The sequence below is a fragment of the Aphis gossypii genome, chromosome 3 (assembly GCF_020184175.1).
Source record: "Aphis gossypii isolate Hap1 chromosome 3, ASM2018417v2, whole genome shotgun sequence".
In the NCBI taxonomy this organism is placed as follows: Eukaryota; Metazoa; Arthropoda; class Insecta; order Hemiptera; family Aphididae; genus Aphis; species Aphis gossypii.
The window spans coordinates 33,281,684-33,304,491 of NC_065532.1; the positions used below are offsets into that span (position 1 = coordinate 33,281,684).

Here is a 22,808-nt window from a genome sequence, read left to right on the forward strand (position 1 = left end):
TACAACTTATAATTTGATCACAAATGTTCCAGTTTGTAGCCTGTATATTATAAATATAATATTACTACATCATTATAACAATAAAATATTGGTAATTTATTCTGCATTTACTGCATTTAAAATAGAAGTAATTAAAAAATACTGCTCGTGATTCTACACCTATTGAATACAATTTAGGATTTTATATGCTTTTAAGGATTTTATAAAATATTAAAATTTATAAAATACCGAACACAAAATATTCAAAAATCATGCACAGCTTTAAACTTGGACCTAACTATAATGTATAGTTAAATGATTAATTTATAAAACGTTAAATACACATACAATAACTAAAAGACAAGCAACTTCTTTAATAAACTGTACAAATAGTTATATCTCTTATCTAAGTATTATTTATTATTTATACGTACAATCTACATAATTATACTACATAATATAGATGATGATTCACTTCTTTTGTAACGGATTTGTTCGAATTCTAATAATTTGAATTTTGAATTTACATATTTACATACTAGATTTTCAAAAGCTTATTATTTATTTTTATTATTTTTTTAAGAACTATATCACATATTATTACCTACATATTTTTTATATTTGATGTCAATTTTAAATTAATAAACAAGTATTATTATCCTTAATACGTATATCAAGTTTAATAACTTAAATACAACTCAAATTCCTACGAAGTGCATCAACATTTAAAAAATATTATCTGCAATAGGTTACAAATTTACAATGCGAAGGCTAGTTATGTATATATAAACGAACTAAGTATGTATTAAAAAAAGTATTTAAAAATAAAGAGTGTAATTATAATTGTAGTTTGTTTAAATGCATTATTTATGGTAAAAAAAGCAATAATCATACTTGATAAGTCGCTATTTAAAAAATAAACTATTGCATACACTTGAAAAATATAATACGTACTTTTATAATACATTAATAACTTAAATTTTTAATATGAATTGAGTTTTGAATACATTTTTCTAGAAAAACGTATGGTTAGGAATATAAAAAATATAGTGCATACTTGTAATAATATACCTACTTATGTTTGACGATCGCCGTTTAAATATTAATACTGGTATTATAATGAATAACATTTATTCAAAGTAAATAAAAACTTTTCTGTTTTTTTTCCAATTTTAATTTTTTTTTTAGTTAGTAAATTATAACTATAACTTTTGTTTTTATTATTATATTTATTAATAAATTAATTACATTTTTGGAGTTGGTTTTTATTAAAATTCTAAAAATTCAAGATTTAATTATGTAAAATGATGTTTTAATTTTATGTGTTTAAAAAACAACTTTATTGATTAGTCTATTATATATTATTATTCCGAGTAAAAAGTTGCATAATTTCTTTAATGTATAGGTAATAGATATAGAATTACATTATTATTATTATTATTATTCATGCTTTTCTTCGCCTGACATCAAAGTGCCCCTAAATTTCCATTCACCTACTGCATGTTATTAAATATCATATTTTTTAGTCTACAGTTAGTAGTTGATGCTAGATTCTTAATTTATGATTTTTTTCTATTTTGTTTTTTTTTTTTTATTTAATGGCAAATTATTGATACGTATTTTATATTATATCATATATTTATCATTTATAAAAAAAAATTGTAATTATGTTTAAGTATAGCCAATTTATATAAACAATTGACTTTTAAAAAAAAAAAACCAAATCACTGTTGTGATACTAAAGGAATGTAATAAAATTGTACTCTCATAATGAATAAATTAAATTAATTGTCATCGATTAGGTATAGTTTAATAATTTAAAAGTACTTACTGGTAATAGAATTTTTTTTATTCGACCAAAGTGCAATAATAGTATCGTGTGAAAAAAATAACATTATGTCAACGATAAATTGTAGATTTCAAAGAATCCAAAATTAATACTGTAACACGCAACACACCTATACGGCTATACAACACTTTAAAAATACACGCAGCACTCATACTCATAATTCATACGGACTTGAACGTACGTATTTTACTGTATGCATTTTACAAAATCACAATTTAATCTAATTGGAAAATGTAATGTTAGATTTTTATAATTAACGTTATTATTTTTTGCGAATTCATGTTGATAACTCGTATGTTAGTTAAGAGTTAAGTTGACGACAATACCATAGCCCAAAAAAATATAACCCTCGATATCCCTGATATTTTCATAAAAATATATTTCTTGTTATTTTGTTATTGCATGTTTATTGTTGGATTGAGTGCAGTCTTACGATTTTTGAAGCATCAACTATTTATTGCGTTATTTTGAAGTATTTTACCTAATGAATAGGTTACTGGATATGAAAGTTAGATAACTTGGATACTATTATTTTCATTCAACATATTACTCAATTAGACATAATTAAATAAATAACGACGTGTCTGTATTCAATACCGGTTACTTACATTGATCACAGCTAAGCTTCTTATTTTCTATAACTGCGACTTAACAGAAATTCGTAGTACATGTAGTTCTTTAAAAATAACTTTTTGTCTAATAATGAATAATGTCTTACATTTTTTTTATACCTGACATAATTTCTTAGATTTATTTAGAATACGACAATTCTGATTTATTGTGACACAACATAATATTATGTTTAGAATTTTAAATGCTTAGATTGTATAAGTATAGTGTATGCTATATGCATAATTCACATGATATTTTTATTACATCTACGCTGTGCATATTTATTCGTACAAAAAACAAAAAAAAATACAGTATAAGTACACCATACGTAATGTAGAAACAAAACCACGAATATCTAGGTACATAATTTAAGACATTATTTTGGAAGTTATTTATAATAAACTTCACATATACCGATATACCTAGTACATTATCTGTTCAAACTTAAAAAAAAAAAAAATATTTTAAAACAGTTTTTTTTTATCACATCTATGTAAACTCATTTTTTTTTTTAGCAACAAATAAATTAATTTAAAATAACCATTGGAGAACACATTCAATAATTTCGCGGTGTGAACTATTGTATTGTTATACCGATACACCACATGATGACTACTTAAAATATTTTTCAAATGTGTAAGCAATGTCATAATGGTGTTGGTTTCCCTTATAGCATCCCTCAAAGAAAACGATCTGTCGATATTTAGCGAAAACGACGACGACAAAGCACACGCAGCAGTAGATCTAAAACGTATATAATAATAATAATAATATCAATATCAATATCGTACGAGGGAGTATTATTTCGCGTGTGGTGGACTCCTCGTTTTGGACCATGAATGAACTTCTTTTCGGGGCGGAGACAATCAAAAGACGTGTATGTGTGTGTGTGTGTGTGTGTGTGTGTGTGTGTGTGTGTGTGTGTGTGTGTATATGTGGGTAGAGGTTGTAGGGCATACCGGAATAACAACGCTGCCACATATTTTATCGACTTACGAGACACGATAAAAATAAGAAAACAGTATCAGTGGGCAAATTGGTAGCGTTTGTACAACTTATATATATAACATAATAAGTCGACTGTACAATACACAGGCCATATTAACACACACACACACACACACACACACACACACACACACACACACACACACACACACATATATATATACATTTAATATACATAATAGTTGGTGGTGATAGCGTGCCCAGCGCTGGTCGCATACGACCCCGTCGTCGTGGGGGTGTGGCGCTTACTGGGTATGACTCACGGCCCGCATTGGCCGTTAAAGCACGTGATATCGGAGCACCGTTCATTCATCGCAGACCTTATATCGTACACCCACTCGCAACCCCGTGGAGTACGGCGGCCGTCACTATAAAAATCTGCACCCGAAGCTCGCGACTCGAACTCTTCCGATCGCACGGTCAGTCGGCGCTCGTGGTTGTACCCATAGAAGACAATAAGAATATAGCCTACGACAAATATATACATATATATATATATATATATTATTGCTGTTATTATTACGATTTGGTTTTCTCTCGTTGATACAAAGGTAGGTGTTTAATTTTTATCAATAGACGAAATCGTAGTGATACACACATTATGGTGTAATGATTGTCGTACATGACCGTGCAAACCCTCGTATCCTCGAATCGAAAGCTCTTACTTAAGATTTATATTTTTTCCCAATCCTGTGCACCTGTTACAAAAAAAATATATATATTTAATTATTAAATATTAACTTTTTTTTTTTTTTGTACTTTTTATTTTTATTCTATTTTTTTTTTTTCTAGACGATGGCAAGTAAATTTTCCGTGTTATTTGTCGGGTTCGTGGCCGCTGTGGTCGTCGCCCCGTACATGATGACAGAGGCGAGATACCTACCCACTCGGGGAAACGACGACCGGTTGACCAGATTAAAAGAACTGCTGACGGACGTAAGTAACTATTATGTTTCACCTTTTGGAGTAAATAAAAAATTATGCTGATCACGTCGTCAACGTTCGATTTGAGTAGGTTCACTAAAAAGTTATTTGTATGCAAAATATAAAATGGATCTTCGTAACTGATGTTTATAAAGTGTAAAATAATCATAAAAAAAATTAAATAATAAATACTTGCGTTATAACGACAAATTTAAAAATATATTCTTATAAATATATATATATATATTTATTTCGTACTTACCTTAACTTTTTTTAAAAATAGATAAATAGGTATTTTGTATAACACGTATGCTTTATTCTACGTAATAAGAAGTATAATAAAAAAAAAAGTTTGTTAAATTATACCTAAAAAACATATTTTTTTATTTTTATTTTTTAGAACTCGAAATTAATGGAAAAAATCAAATAACTGTTTGAATAATAAAAAATAAAAATAAACAACTTTTTTAATTCAATTCAATATTTTAATCATTCATAAATTCATTTCATATAAGCCATGAAATCAAGGCGTTTTATGATAATTTATATTTGTTGCATATTCCTATTTTATAAAAAAAAACTAATCCAAACAACGAATTTTTCATGCATTTTTTTTTTTTTTTATACAGACAACTATAATATTGACAATTTATTAGGTTGTATGGGTAACTAATGTAGTAATAATTTTTAATATTCATATTTTCCATTAATTATTTGTTCATCATTATTTTTTATATTGTAATATAATTCGAATATTAATAGTATTTTAATGTCAATGAAATAAATATAAAATAGAACTATCTTCATACTAAAAAATTAAAATGTTTAAGTAATTTTATGCTATTTAAAAATAATAATTGATGAATTTTCAACTACGTGAACACATTCAGTTTTATTTTTTGTTGTGCATAATACATATAAATATTTTTTAGCATAGTATAGTATAATAATATATGCATAATACACAGCATAAGACGTGATGAACTGTTGATCTATAAACGTTTTACCATTATGAAAAATGGTAATATTTAATGTATCCACACATGCAGTCTGGACATGCATTGTGTTTTTTTTAACAATACCTTTATAAAAATATTTTTAAAAAAAAAATAATCGTTGATGACTTAATTACTGTTGGGTGAATTTCTTTTCTTTTATTTTTAGAATCTTTTTGAGTTTTTGTTTATTGTTTTTTATTTTACTAATTGGTTACTATGCGAATTAGTGAAGCAGGTAGGTAAAATACTAGTACTAATTGTATCTACTTACAAGGTCAATACACGTATATAAATAATATGTAATTTATAATTATATAATTGTGTTTATCCTTTATTAAAACCATACAGGGAGAATTTGGGATAATATAAAATTATGGTTTTAGAACAAAAGACAAAATTGAATGACCAAATCAACATAGCATAGAATTTTGTAACATAAATATTGTCATTATTTTTAAACGTAATTACACCAGTACGTGTATAATAACTAATAAGCATCATAGAAATATCGTGTAATTGAATTACGAGTTATCTCTTACGTGTTTGCTATCTATAAAATAATTACATGGTCGATAAATTATAATTTTAATGCAAAAAATTATCATTTTTAATATGATCTCAACGCGTAGATAATACTTTATAAACTATGGAAATATTTGTTTTTAATACCTACTTATTAACAAGTATTATTAATTAATTATAATAAATAATGATATTTGATAATTATTATTTAGATACTATGATAATTATGTTGCATTTTTTCATTTTTAAGGGGTATTTATATATTTTATGCATTGTATTATCTGATGCCTGATGGATAGTAATTAACTATATGTAGTTATGCAAATTGAGAATTCAAATGCACTAAAATATAATATTGAATGAATTAAAAAAAATTCTGTTTTTTTTTTAGAATATTGAATTAAAAATATTTTTTAAAAGTTCCATTTTTACACTATAATATAACATAATCTAGCTCAACTTTAACTCGTTACCTGAATACAATTATTAATTCAGTACATCAAAATAAACGTAACAGAATCTCTGTACATTACATTTTATTCTAACACGACAATATGACCGAACGAGATATTATTTTTTATGGATATTTTACAAGCGACAAACAATGTGAATGTATTTTGAGAAGTTATTTGAGTATTCGAGGAACAAAATCATTGATTTTGACATTTTTTAATTACTTACTGTGTATGCTATGAAAGAAGACAAATGTTTTATAAATTATCTTTTAAATAATTACTAATTATTATGAGTTAGAGAAAAATGATTCGCCTAGACTGGCCAATTTCAAGTTAGATGGAGTAATGAGATATGTCATATATTGTGATGTATACTTATTATAATAATTTATAGGTTTATGGAATTATTAAATATTTATATGATTATATTTCGTATTAGAAGTCGAATGTTAATATTGTTTAAAAAAAAAGTTGTCACTTTATTGTACTCAAAATAATAAGAATCATGATACGAAGTCCTATTTATTTTATTTTTAAAATTGGAATAATTTATAATTTTTTATCCTACAAAGTACAAATAGGTATATATTAAAACCAAACGACACGTAAATGTATTTTATTTTCACCAATAAAAACAATTGAACTCTTGTAGAGTATATAACTGTAGCCCGGAGGATGATGTCCTGCGTGACTGTGTAAGACAGTTTTTTCATTATTTTATATCGTTTTGAGTTTGGTGACATAAATGATAACAAGTGATTTAGTTATAGAAAATAAAATCAACGTAAACTCTAAGTATGAAGTTTTTAAATTGTTTTTAGAAATTTACATAAATCATCTACCTATGTGCATTCAAACACAATTTTTGTTTTAACTTTTAGCCCATGTTTTAAATAATTCAAAAATTGATATACATATTCAAAGTTATTTTCTACCGTGCATTTAATTATAGTTATTTATTTTTATATGTTGAAATTAAATAGTATTCAATAATATTAGTGACCATAATACTGTATTAAAATTTAAATATCATATTCATGTTCAACGTTGGTATTTAATTTGTTGTAATCAGTTGTCAAGACGTATCGAGAACCAATATGAATGGAATTCGAACTGCATTTAGGGCGTTTAGGCAATACTATTTGCCTATCGAATATATAATAGTTTATATTCCCTAAAATCCTATACTACACAATATACATAATACATATTATAATAATATGTTAATTTTACTTGATAACTGAGTTTCAATAACCTGGTTGTCAATACGTAGAATCGTGAGTTTTTTTAATATCAAAGTTTATAAAATATGAGATTTTATTAATTTATTATTGTTGTCCAGAAGTTATGTAAACCGGCCGTTCTTTGCCAAAAAGCGTTTGTTATAAATTCCTGTTAATAAAAAGAATAAAATATTATTATTTTTTTCATAATTTTTAATTGTGTAATTTTTGTTGACTCATTATGAACAGTTTTCTCACGTGTAACTTTACAATGCAATTTTTACCCGGATATCGTTTATGTTGTCCAATTATATGGGTGCTTGCACAAAGTAGTTATTTAATTTATCTAATTAGCTGGTTAAGAACATATTTAATACAACTTTCACGTTAATAGTGAAGTAAATTAATTATAGAATTATATATTTTTTTGATACCAGGAAAAAATAGTAAAGAGTTAAAATCAAAATTCTAAAATAAACTAATTTCTAAAATATAATATTATAATTAAACAAGTATAATATTATTCTTTATTTCTTTTTTATACATATCTAAATATTTTATTTTATAATAATACAAAATGATTTTATATTAATTGAATAACTTACAAATACACAACCTGCAGTTGTATGTTTTATCTAGACAATAATGTTGAGTTAGTTAAAACAAGTATAATATAATTTATACTACTCAATAGATTTTTTAAAATGTTTTTTACCTATATATTGTGCGAGTATAATGGAAAACAATTATTTTAGAAATAAAAAATGCATAGATATATTATCATCAATTCATTAAGTTACTTCTTATGATTGAAAATTTCTACAGAATGCATTTTTAAATACAATGGCATAACATAAATCCACATTGTGTATGATATAAATGTATTATGTTATTGAAAAAATATTAACGGAAGGACAATAATAACTTTTCATCAAAATCTTATAAATAAAATAATTAAAAGCACAATTATTGTACTCTATATTTCTATCACGCTGAAATCAGGATTTTAAAAATTTTCTATGAACGATTTCGGAATTAGTCGAATATAATATAGTATACATATATTTCTATATACCGTATAATTATACAGCTAATATAACACAATATTAGGATGTAAAACTGAGTATGTCTGCAGACAATATATCTTTTTTTAATTGGTATGTTTATTTTATGGTGTGATTTCGGAAACGGAATACACAGTTTGACAGCTAAAGACCGATAACGTGATGCGATCTCATTTGATGAAATGTATAATCATTGGGAATGCCTGATTCATCCTTGAGACTTTTAGAAATAAAACCTAAAATAATAGTGTATTAATACTTAATAGAATATGTTATAGATTAGTGTGTTTTTAGTCACTTTTATAGTTTCACGTGGAATAGTTTATTGTAGATATTTTAGTCTTACACTAATTTATGGTTTTTTTTCAACTTATAAGTAGTTAGTCGGAACTTTTATTTCTGCACTGAAGTCGAGTCACGGAAAGAAACAATATCGTTATATGATTATCTATTATAAGAAAAAGCGTTTAAAACCTCTCAACCTATAAAATAAGTTATAAGAAAATAAAAATGAAAAATTCTACCATTGTATTATATGTTTTATTATTAATATTCAAAGAATTTGCTCGGGTTTTCAAGCAGTGCTTTTAATTGTTTACTATAAAAATGGTTATAAGCACTTAAATTCACTTAACGATACAGAATTCAAATTGAAATTATTCGTTATATTAATCTTAAAGTCACTGATCATCGTCACTAACTTCCTATATAGATGACGTAGGTGTATAATAAAAGTTATTATAAATGCATTTTATAATAGCTTTGTTTCAAAATATTTTCACATAAATTTATAAACTCGATACTATTCCATACAAGATCTTAATTCTAAATGATTATTGACTTCAATTATATTAAACAGTTTGATTCAATAGATTACTTAAGTTAAATATCATATTATCACTCTGAGTGGCATTCTAAATACAAATATATAATTGAAACACCATTTTTTTACACTTCCATTATAATATATATATATTTTACCAACTGTTACATATTTAAAATCATTGAATAAATTAAAAAAATAATGAACAATTATAAATTAAAAATGTAATTATTGAATACTTAACAAAAATTCAATAGTTATCACTAGCCAGAAAAATAATATAAATCTTAAATCATAATCAAATCTAAAGAAAAAGCTGTTTTTAAGACAATGTTATGTTAAGCTAATTGAACATTTGTGTACCATAATAATTACCATATCGTATTATAGTTTTAAACAAATTAAATAACTACTATTACAAAAAGTAATTTCATTTGTAGAAATAAACTTATAAATTTTGAAATTAGGACTCAAAGGGTATAATAAGAAAAAATTGTTATTTTGAACTGTTCTATAAATCACATGTTTTTATTTCTGACTACACGGTTTCATGTTTTCAAAAAAAAAAAATCTATGGATATTGGGTATGGATAAACTATTTATTTTTATATTTGAATTTTATTATTTTGACACCTAAATATTGAAGGAATGAATGAGTTGTTTATGATTAAAGAATAAGTTCATCTACGTAGGCGGTACATACAAAAGATCCCACTTCGCGATTAAGTCATAAATTATTTTTACCTGATATCTACACCTAATATATTTTACAAAAAAATAATTAGAGTGATAATTTATTTATATACAATATAGAGGTCAAACTGAAAGAGTACCTTACTAGTATAAAACTATTTGCTTTCAGATTAAAAGTTAAAATACACTGTCCAATGTCCACTGACATCTATAAAATAAAACTACTTTTCGTGTAATAAATAATAATAAAAAAAAAAATTAAAAGAAACACTTTCCAAAAGTATAAATTCACATGAGTTTAATCGTTTAAATCATTACAAAATTGTTTTATGAACAATGTAATCCAAATTTTCACTTTCTTCCGTACATCAACTTAGACGCACGCAACAATCTACAAACTTTTCAAGGAAATCTTTATTTCCCACGTTTATTATACGGGTTTACTTTGAATACATTCAAACCATTAAAGCATGTATTATTGTTATTAATTATTATATTATGTGATGTAGTATGCACTTATAATAGTTCGAATTTAAATGAAAATAATCAAAACTGTAGATTTAAGAAAAAAAATACACATTCACTTAAAAAAAAAATGAATTAAATAGTACGTAGTATCTTATTACGTGTGGGTATGAAATAAAAAAACTGACTTAACCATACTTATATTTTTAACTATAGACGTATAGTAATATTGGGTAATCACTTCTATTTTGGTTAAATAAATCCAGTCACATTATTATAATTTTTAAATTCATCTGGAACATTTTTTTTTAGAAAGTTCATATTTATGTTATATTTTTCGTCGTCAGTACACTATGGGGTATCATTATAGTATAGGTTTAAGTACTAATACCAGTTAATGTAAACAGCTACAACAATTTATTAATAAATTAACAAGTTAGTAAATATATTATAATATTAAAAATGTATTAAGTAGGTAATGTAGTTATTTTTCATTAATTACTTTAATTCTATAATAAATTATGGACTAAATTATTAATGATACGCTATAATATAAATAATAAATACTACTGTTCATTAAAAAATTGGAGTTATCCTTGCCTCGAATATTATTATTTCATAATTTGAACTAATATCATTACCAAACGAAAAAATAAAATAATTACTTAATTCACGAAATTAATAAGATATAATTATTAGTTACGTTAATGTACAAAGATGATAAAGGATAAAAGATAACTGTTATAATAGTATATATGTATAAATTAAGTACTTATGGAAATTATGTAACAATTGTACTACTTTTCATGAGCTGTTAAGTAGAGTACGAAAAAAAAATACTATACTTAAAAACAATAGTTGCAATCCTTTCAATATAATTAACATGTTCAGTCTTAAATATTTCGTGTATTATTTAAGCTATAATTGTATAGACGAAATAAAAAAAAACTATCATGATGCACCAGCAAAACTATTATAATTATAGTAAGTTGTCGAGTATCGTTAAAATTACAGGGTAAAAAAATTATAGTTATAATTTACACTGAATGTGTGGAACAGTAATACAGCATAATGTTGATTATAAAAAATAATATACAATTACATGCTTAAGTACAATAAGTACAGTTTTACACCTACTTGGTGATAATATTACATTACAGTTTATGAATTTCTATTGAACAAAACTACTGATTTTTATGTAAAGTAACTCGTTATAGAGTATACTGGATGATTTCATGAGCACGCTTAAGCCCCAAAAGAGTGATTTTTGCTTGAAAAAAAAAAAGTCAAAGATAAAATAAATCTAAGTATTTGAAAATGTTGTCCTTAATACTTCCTTAGTAATTTTTAAAATAATTAGAGTTTATATTATTTTGTTATTATAAATAAAATGAGAATGATGCTTGGTGAATCACTTTGAATATTTTATAATATATGATTAAAGTTTTGAAAAAAAACTGTTTATACTTTATCAATGTCATATTTTTATTTAAAAAAAAAAAAAATCAGGATATTTTTTCGTGGTGATAAATTAAAGCAACTAATCAAAATTCCTAAAACTACTATGGTAATACAAGTAGGTATATATATCTCAGATCAATGATCTCATTAAAATAGAGATAAGACTGTTTAAAGATTGAGCACAATTAAATATTACTAGATTTATAATTATAATGTATACCATGTAGTAGGACCATAATTATACTAAGCACTAGTTAGTAGTTGGTTTATAATATCTAGATGAAATTAGTAAAAAACGGCTAATATTAATATATATATATATTATTAAGTCTATATGTCTATTACAGAAATTCAAAAGTCAAAATTTGAATAAATGTATAATTGATGAGTGGGCGTGCTTGGCGAATACATATAGTTATTTTCGTGGCGTACTTTAGGCGCGAACGAGTCAGTAATAAAATTCGATTAAAAAATTTAATTGCAATATTGCATCGAGTCCACACATATCGACACTATAATTACTACACCCGATACAAGTAGGTAGGTAGTTTTATTATACCCGACACTATTTACTTGTTGTACATTAAAGGTGGATATAAAATAGTTCGGAGGGCCCGATAGGTACTCGATCAACGGGATTTACAATTATGTCGACATTTCAACGACGACAGCAATAACAATTATAACTATTGTAAATAATTAGTGTGACTAGTGCGATATTTTACCATTTGTGTGGTACACGTATGTGTATAGTGGAGAATACTGTTTGTATACTGTTTCGATTTTCGTCCGTATCATAATCTTATGTATTAAAATAGTGTATTGCGCACTGTTATAATATAATACGGTGTTGTCGAAGTCTCTGTCTCGCAGCGCTGAAATGGCCTAATGAATTAAAGCATACTTAATATCATTATTTATTTTTATCGATCAACAATCATAATGAAATTTTTATGAAACTCGCTGGCGGGTAATCGTTACGTTCTTTAGAACTGTATATTGTACTCGAACAAAATATAAGAATACTATAGGTACTATTATCAATGGTTATAGCTATATTATATCAGTTAAGTATAATCGATAATACTTATAAGTGTATTGTATACCATAATAATTATAGATGTAATTGCTGTGAATGATCGATTCAATAGGTTTTAAATGGATGTATTCTCGACCACTACTATTTTAAAACAAATTGCAATTTCCCAATAGTCTAAACTCTAAACATGGAATTAAGCATGGAATTAAGTTAATTGTTTGCTATTCGAAACTGCTAAACATTATTATATCCACATGGAGATTAAAAAAAAATCTCTATCGACTACTCGTATACAGCTACTTTTTTAAATGCGAACGAGATTCTGTACAATACATTTTTTTTTCAATACCACGATTAATGTATATTAAGCTTTACAAAGCTATACATACTTCCGCATTAATTATAATTTAACTTATATACATAAATATATCGATTTTTCTATGATGATAATAAATCGTTTTTGTCTTGTTATAAGTATCCCTCTCCAGCATTTAGATTTATAAAAAAGTATTTGTAATATAAAAATATACAAAAAAGAGAATAAATTATAAACAACCCTTTAAGTGATTAATTTTACAACTTATTTATTAACTTTGAAGCGATGATAAAATTGACTATTGACTTTGTTGCATCTTGGAAGGATAGTGATATGAAGTTTTTCTCTGAATGATTGCTTTTACTCTGAATTTTTCGTATGTAAGGCATTCCATTAGTGTGTATTAAATACTTAAGTTAACTTCGTATGAAAGACAAAAATATGGATCTTCTTTTTTAGAGAGTTTTAAAATATTTAAGAATTAATAATGAGAAGCCTGTTTATCACTACCTCAATTGTTATTGACATGTCCGGTGGATGTGGCAAAGGGCTAAGATGATATATTTTGATTTATCTTATGGAGTTTGATAAATTGAAGATTTGACATTACTTGTATGATAACATTTGATTTTAATAAAGAATTTAACATCATTTTTTAATATTATTGGAGTGGAGCATGGAAAGATCAATGATTTTTTTTTGGTTTTAGATCTGATTTTTCGTTTCTCTCTGTAAGTAGTATTAGATTTTATTTATCAAGATTTAAAATAAGTTATTAATTTTAATTAATTTCACCACTAAAATTGTAAGTACCTATACAGTATACTGTACATAAAAAATTATAAAGACAAGTATAATATAATAAAATTCCATTGTATCGTCATTTACCTGCATAAATTGTGTTACATATTTTAATATATTAATCATATAATCTAACAAATGAACTATAAAACAACAAATCTAATTCAGATTATTATTTTATTATTATTTATTACGATTATTCATGTTTAAATAGAAAGCCACTTATAATTGTAATTTTATAATTATTTTTTTTCAATTCTATATCAAAGAAAAAACAATTGAAGGCATCTTAAAAATATCTTAAGAAAATTAAGAACGACAATTCAAATGTATTTGGTGTCCAATACTGTATAGCGATGCAAATTTATTTCAGCAGTGTTTGCTTTTGGCATATTTACACTTTATAAAAGAAGACCAACCGATATACTATATATGTGCAGCACGTTTTTACTTTCACCAAAACGCTTTACAAATCCAAATCGACGTTTTGCGTTCGTGACCAAGGTTCAGACATGTGAAAATTGTTCATTTTAAATTAAAGAAAACAGTTTTGACTAAATTATTACTCATTAGTATTCCTAACAAGCATTGAGCTCAACAGGTTTCAAATTCCAATAAAAACAAATCAAAGAATTTCGTTTTCGAAAACTTACGTTTTTATTGAACTCCACATATTTAATAATAATCCAATAACTATATAAATATAATATTTAAATCTTAGTTTCTATAGTAGGTAATTAATTTTATTATTCTATTAATAATTATTGATTTATAACTAAAATTTAAAACTATAATGCATTAAAATTTTACTAGTTTTACAAAATATATTCTGCTCATATTATTGTATAATACTCAAAATTTAATTTATATTATATAAGAACCGATTAATCATCAAACTTTTTTCATTTTTTTTTTTTAAACTAATTAAGAAACTAAGTTTAGCTACTTTTCAAAAATTATATTAGCAAAAAAAGCCAAAAGGTGGCACTAAAAAACTATTTAAAAATATAATTGTTTTTTTTTTTTTTTTGTTTCTTATTAAGAAAAATGGTTGAACTTAAAACATTTACTTATGATGACATTAAAGTTTCTCTAACTAATTTTTCTTGACTTACACTGTTAAAAAAAATGAAAGAAAAAATGTAAGACATTATTAAATTTTTCAACGACATTATCAATTTCAAAATCAGATAAAATTACGTGTTATATTTACGAGTATAATAACCCATTCTCGTATTGTGTCAACTTCCAACGCTTAATTATTTTTATCTACAACAGATTCTGTGAACGAAAATTGGTTTGTTTACAATATAACACTAAATTGTTTATTTCAAAGTGTTATGATTAATAATATTCTTAGATCTTTGTTATGCAAAATTATGAAAACCTTGTGCAGTTGTACACGGAGAGTATAAGAATAGTTTATTTTCATTATTTTTAATTATGGAAATACTTACAATAAACTCTGCAACTTTTCAGAAGTTATTGTGATAAAATATAGAAAGGATGCGTTTATAGTTTTGATTCCTAATAAATAACAAAAAAATATATAAATAGCAATATTATAATTAAAATATTTATATACATTATTTTTTATAACTAAACATTAGAATTAACTACTTATTGTAGTTTTATCAAACATCATTCTGAACGTTAAAAAATTACGTTTATATTGATCGATTATTATTAATCATTATCTAAGAAATTCATTTTTTACAAATGATCGGTAATACTAGTCCCTCACCGAATATAGAAGAACCGTATTTTTGAGATATTCTTCATCGTTGAGTTAACGATGAAATATATATAAGCCGCGAACAAACTAGGTACTACTTATGTATTATTAAATACTAATATTGTTTTTTTTTTTTTTTTTATTGGGAATGTTTTAATACATTTAAGGATTGTACTTAAATGTAGTTATATTTTATGAGTATTTTCATTGATAAAAATGATGAATCGGTTCAACGTGTATAGATTTTTTTTTTTTAAGAGAAAAAAGTTTATCAAGTTAGTGAACTCACACGTAGACATGTTTACTTTGATTAAATAAAATTAGACCTTAAGCAGTTTGAATCGCCAACAAGTTCCACCGAGTCGAGCGTGGGTCAAAGTCGTACCAGTCTAATTAATCTGACCACAGCTGGTCACCATAAGTTGATTGAGGTCGGATCCTCTGGGGTCGTAACACACCAAGTTAGGCGAATCTACGTTTCACAGAATTATCAATTGGTACGACGCATCCCAGTAATACGTCTAGCTACTATAAAGGGTGAATTTTAGCAAGCAAGCATTACACGTAAGCGACTTCGGCTTGTACAATACCATGTAGTAGTATTCCTTTATTCGGTTATCATAGTAAACATTTACATTTAATTCGAAGAAATACATCTATTCCGTAGAATAATAAATGTATACCGAGATCGCGATGTTTCTATTTCCTTCATCAGACAAGCAATAGTTCTAGAGAATAATCATCTACCCACGCATTTAATCTATACATTATAAAACTTCATCTTTTATGACATACAAACGGCACACATTTCAACAAAATCCATCAAATTTCAAATTTGTCGTTGTCCGATGTTCGACTAGTATAATACAGTACGATCTCAATACGGATAAGCATACATATTTTTTGAAATTAAACGCGGACATTTATGTTTTGACTACTTACATTTTAAAGTATATAATATACTCATCTTTGTTTGTTAAGAGAAACCGGCGTGAATGATTTCTTAAATGATCTCCATTTTATACAAAACCGACTTCTCAGATTGAGATACGATATTTCAACCATAAATTAATTGAAAACTGTAAAACACATGGTTTTAAATTTTTATTAAAATAATATGTATGCTTTAAATATAATATTTTAATTTTATACCGATAACGATTTTTATTAAAACACAGAAAAAAAAATAATTGGTAATCTATTAAGGGATATCCATACGTATAATTATCTCGTCTATCTCGTATAACTTTTGTACACGTATTGCACTTTTGCACAGGATAACATTGACAAACAATTAATTATTATTGGAAAATGTCAAAGTAACCATAAAACGTATAATGTTTTTAAAAGAATTTAAAACGATGAAAAACTTTTTGAAATAATTATATCTCTAGTATACCGTTGATAAAAAGTGACGTCGTTCAATATTCTCACGCGATTAGATGGTTTTCATTTGTCTTCATGCGTAATCAACACACTATTAGATATAAATTATTACTGCTTTATAGAGATAAATATATTCCTTTACAACTAAATGCACAATGTATCGTGAACGTGACACGTATACGGCAAACGATTTCAATGAAAGTGTACGGAAAGCGAGCGTAATTTACATGTCCGTTTGATGATTTGTCCAGGCCAATGACATTCAATATTTTCGAACAAAAAATATGCATTTATGATTTATCATTGTTATGAATTGATTTTCTTCATTATTATTTTGTACCTATACCTTATGCGTGCGTATACCTATACCATCATATCGGTAGGTACATAAACGATAATTATTTAAGTCTAAAATAGAATTTTAATTGATTCCATAAATAACAAAAATACAAAGTATATTACGTTATATATTCATTTTCATCATAGACGTTTATTTAAATCCGTGAAATAGTGTACGCTGATATTCGAAGCAAAATTTAATAAACAATAATCTGCTTATTTTTATTGTTGTATTCTACATTTCTACCTACATAACAAATCAAAATTTTAACATATTATATCATTTTATATTTCTTTATTTCGCTTTTTTAAAAACTTTTTATTCAGAAACATTTTCTAACTGTAATTTTACGGTGTACACTCTAATGCTATACATATTATGTACCTGATAATACTCTCATTGAATTAATTTACAAAAAATTAACAATTCATTTCTAGCAGAATTAAAATAATTAAGAACAACTTTAATCATATTAATTCTTATTAAAAATTTACATATTATGATTACAACAATTAATATGATGTATATGAAAATTTTTTGTTGCGTTTTTTATATATTTATATGTATATATAATTATCACAATTTATGATTTCATACGTAATAATGATTAATAAATAATATTAAATATGTATAAAATATTATATTGAGTATAATTAAGGATTAATAGATAAGTATTATAGTTGTAATAGCCATATATAATTTGACTTAACTAATTTAACTATATATTATGTTTCATAAAAATATGTAAACTAATGCAAATTAAAATAATATGTCCAATATCCATCCGTGTAATAGGTATCTACTTATTTGTAAATTGTAATATTTGGGATCACATTTTATTATAATAGTGTACAGTTAAGATAACCAATAGGGTGATTAGGTAAGTTTTAAGGTGAATAGAAGATTAAACGAATGTTTTTCCAATGAAACCCGACTAGTAACCTAATGTGAGCAACATTATTACGAACTCCTACTACACTACAGTATCATAATTTTTAATTTTTAATTTTACGGTTAGAGTCCTTTTTTTCGCTGAATAAATAATAATAAAACATTGAACATGCAACAAGACCGCTATTTGACCATAATATTATATTATACGACGATACATATGTGCATAATATTTATTTGATTTTATATATATTCTGGTTTCTAGAGTTATGTAAGCTCCACATGAGCGCAAACCGGCATTAAAAAAATAATATTATTTTACTTTTTACTCTGTGCGACTTCCTGCTACTGAATACGTAATAACTAATTATATTAATGATAATTTTACCAAACAAAAATGGCATTGAAAACGATTTTGATTATTTGTGTCTCTCGATAAACCCATTGCGATGAACTGGGCAAATCTAATGAAAGTAATGATCAAATATGGATATGCACCATAAACGTAACAACACTCGAGAGCAAATTATTAACACTAAAATTATTTTAAATATTAACGGTCTTTACACACGTTTACGTAATTATACATAATAATATAATATTTTTAATGTTATTACTAGTTAAAATTATATATTATGCAAGTTTTCACCGTTATAATTATTATTATATTAAATACTTAAATACAAATTAATAATAATTAATATTTAATAAGAAATCGGTCGTGTTACACTGAAATTGCATTGTTAATTATTATTCATCATACACTTTGGTTCGTGAAAAATAAACTATCACAGACTTGTAGCACTTATAAATACTTAAGAAAAAATTTCAAATTATTTTATATTATTCTTAAATGTGGAAAAAGAGAATTAAACAACAGTTTATTTTTCTAGATTAATATAAAATATATAATTCTTTTTTATTACATTATACTGTTTTTCATTGCCTAGCAGTATTCTATATCGATTCTTGTTAAGACCTTGCGCATTCAGTTAAAAAAATCATAAAGTCACCACTGAACATACTGATATATATGATTATATAATATAAATAATATGACTTTTGAGCTTAAACCAGCCTTTTAGGTTAAATTGTCCAGTTTTATTCGATAGAGGGGTAAAAAATAAGATTTATTTTTATCGAATCGGATTCTATATTTATACGTCAAGCTGTGCTCGGTCAACCCGTAACGAATAAACTCTCAACGTATAATAAATAAACGTTTACAATTCACAGCCGATTTTCATTCCTGTAAATACATATTCCAGTATTATGACTTATTGTTGGCTGTCTCTCAAAAAGTAAATAATTTCCGCTTTCTGGTTGTACTGCAAGCACAACTGGCTAGGCAGTTAAGTGACGACCGCAATATTATGTTGTCCAACGCCTGAAGGATTTGACGGATTCTGCCACAATTAAAAAGCCGTCATTTTAGGGATTTCTATCTTCGTGTTGTTTTGAGTATTCATTTATTATTACAAAAAAAAAAGCATCAGTAAAGCTCTCAAAGCACACGCATGAACAGCATCAGTCAAAATAACGAGTAAAAACAGTTTTACACTCCTACATAATAATATATTGCCTACCTTCAGAAGGGAAAAAACGAAAAAAAATCCTGTCTAATGTTGTATTTTGCTCTCGTTACAACTATAATAGCTATTAGGCTGTGAATTTTAAATGCCACCTCGATAGTGTTCATTTTTCACGTTTCAAAAACAGAAGAAAACCACACAAATTACACAGTAGAAGTTTGTAGTTAAACTTTGATATTAAAAGATCTAAAAATAGTCTCATTTTATTTCATTAATTATTATTATACTTATGATAATAAGTTGTTATGCCGATTAAAATTTTTATTTCAGGCTTATTTGCACTTTTTTTTATTTAAAAATGTTATATCATGTATATTGTACACAGACTATAATCAATTTACGCGTGAAAACCAAAATTTTTAAAATTCGATAAATTCTGAGAACATTTTTTGTCAAAACACTACGTTTTTGGACAGCGCGACAGACATTATTTTTGCCACGGAGTTTTCACTTGCATCAGACATTCTAATGACACTTATAATGCTAGTGAGTAATATAAGAATAGTATGTATTACTGTTATTATGATATAATCGACTAATAATAAATCACATATGAGTTCACAATTCATATCTAATGATTGAAATGATTGAACATAAACATGATAATATACAGAGAGAACCTACGTCCTACAACATTCAATACGCACTGTAATATTGTAATAATATAAAACTATCGAGTATGTGTAATACAAGTTTCCTCACCTGTCATTTTCACCATATTGATACGGTATCACCAATTTTACACTACGAAATTTCTCTTATAAAATTCATTCGGTGCTTACAACAATGCCATTTTAATCACTTGTGATTGTTACGTTTATAGACTTAATGATGCCAACAAATCAAAATACACATATCCACTTGAAAATCTACATGCACAATTTCCTTTTAAATGGCGAGTAATATAAAATCGTATCTTTATTAATATGTACAGCACCTCAATAGTGTCTTTAATCAACAATTATTTACTGTCCTCTAATAGTTAAATAATGTGATATTGGTACAAATTTTCGGAGCAAACCTAAATGAGGTTTAGAATTATTCAAGAGTTAGATTATCAAGCGTAATTAATAAATAAATAAAATTATTAAATATAAATACATTTTTTCAATTTTTTTTTTTTTATATAATATCATATTATTATAAAAATGAAATGCGAGTATATTATACATTCAACGTATCGATTATTCATCATTAATTATATACCACTACATATTTTAATAAAGTTATAATATATGTTATTATTTATACTATTATATTTACCACATTTCAAAAATTTTGCAAAAAAGTATGTGAATAACTTAAGTTTAATATTTAACTCAATATACCTATATTGAAAATTATATTTAAATCAGCTCTTATTTTTCGAGTTTACATTTCATTATTTGCATTTTCACATACACATTTCACCTGAAACAATAATATACATATTATAAATACATAGAAATCGATATCAAAACTGAGATAGGTCTGGCCAAGTCAAATACCATTAAAAAATACAGTTGTCATCGTGATAACAATAATTTGAAATTATATCCAAATATAAAATATACCACTGAAACCGATCGTAAACAATAAACCACAATTCGTTTTACATGCAAAGCCATTATTTTATGTATTGTCTGAATTTTTTTTCTGATAATAATAAGAACATCTTTAAAACGACAAGTCATACCATAACCATACAAATCTTTAGTAGATTGAAATATTTTATTTTTTAACTTGATGAAATCATATTTATAGGTAATATCATCATTTCTAGGTAATTACAAATTTCTTTTTATTTTTTGATTGAATGAAATACACTTACTTTTAAAAATGGAAAATGGAAAATGGAAATAAATAAATTATGATTGATGAATAAATAATATTGACTGCAAAAATAAAGAGACATGGATACAGACACCGGATGTTGGACACTCACCTTTTTTCAATTGTCTCGCCGCAGAACAATGGCATTTTGTTTTATTATTTATTAATTATTATACATCTGGAAAGCAATAATAAATCAATTCATTTGATAAATTAATCTGAGTGGAACTTTATTTAAATCAAACTTGCCGAGATAACTTCAATATTTTCCACCAATAGTAGACAAATTTCTCCTCTTGCTTTAGAAACATTTTTGAAATTACAAAAAAAGTACTAATATAAGAATAAACTTCAATAGAGCTTTTTAAAATTATAAACTATAAAATATTGTCATAATAAAAATAATAACAAAAATATATATATATATTACAAACTAATACACTTTTTTAAGTGCCTAAAATTTAAAAATAAATAAAGAACTATTGAAAATAAATGTGCTTAAATAATTTAACTAAATAATTTCATATCAAACCAAGCTCTTTCAAGTTGTAAATTTAATATTTTAAAATTATTGTTTATTAAATTTAATATAGTTAAGTTTTAGATTACAATAATACTACACATTTATCTTAAATAATGTTGGTGACATAATTCTCCAAATAATTGCGTTTTTAAATAAATTCAAATATATGTAAAAAATGTCATAAATTATTGTGTAACAGAGAAAGTAAAAATAATATTACTTTTTAAATCGAAAATAATTTTGTTGATCCATTTTTAAACACAATAAATTAATTTATGAAATCATGTAATAAGGACA

The 22,808-nt window shown here is 25.1% G+C and overlaps 1 protein-coding gene across 1 annotated transcript in view; it reads left to right on the forward strand.

Annotated features, from left to right (window-relative positions):
• Nucleotides 1-3,756: 3,756 nt before the first annotated feature.
• The window catches only part of LOC114118997 (uncharacterized), a 30,357-nt gene continuing 11,305 nt past the window's right edge, over nucleotides 3,757-22,808 (forward strand). The window contains exons 1-2 of the mRNA XM_050203577.1: nucleotides 3,757-3,999; nucleotides 4,241-4,384. Coding sequence (XP_050059534.1) covers nucleotides 4,244-4,384 — 141 coding nt within the window. The 5' untranslated portion in view covers nucleotides 3,757-3,999; nucleotides 4,241-4,243. The remainder of the gene's footprint in view (nucleotides 4,000-4,240; nucleotides 4,385-22,808) is intronic.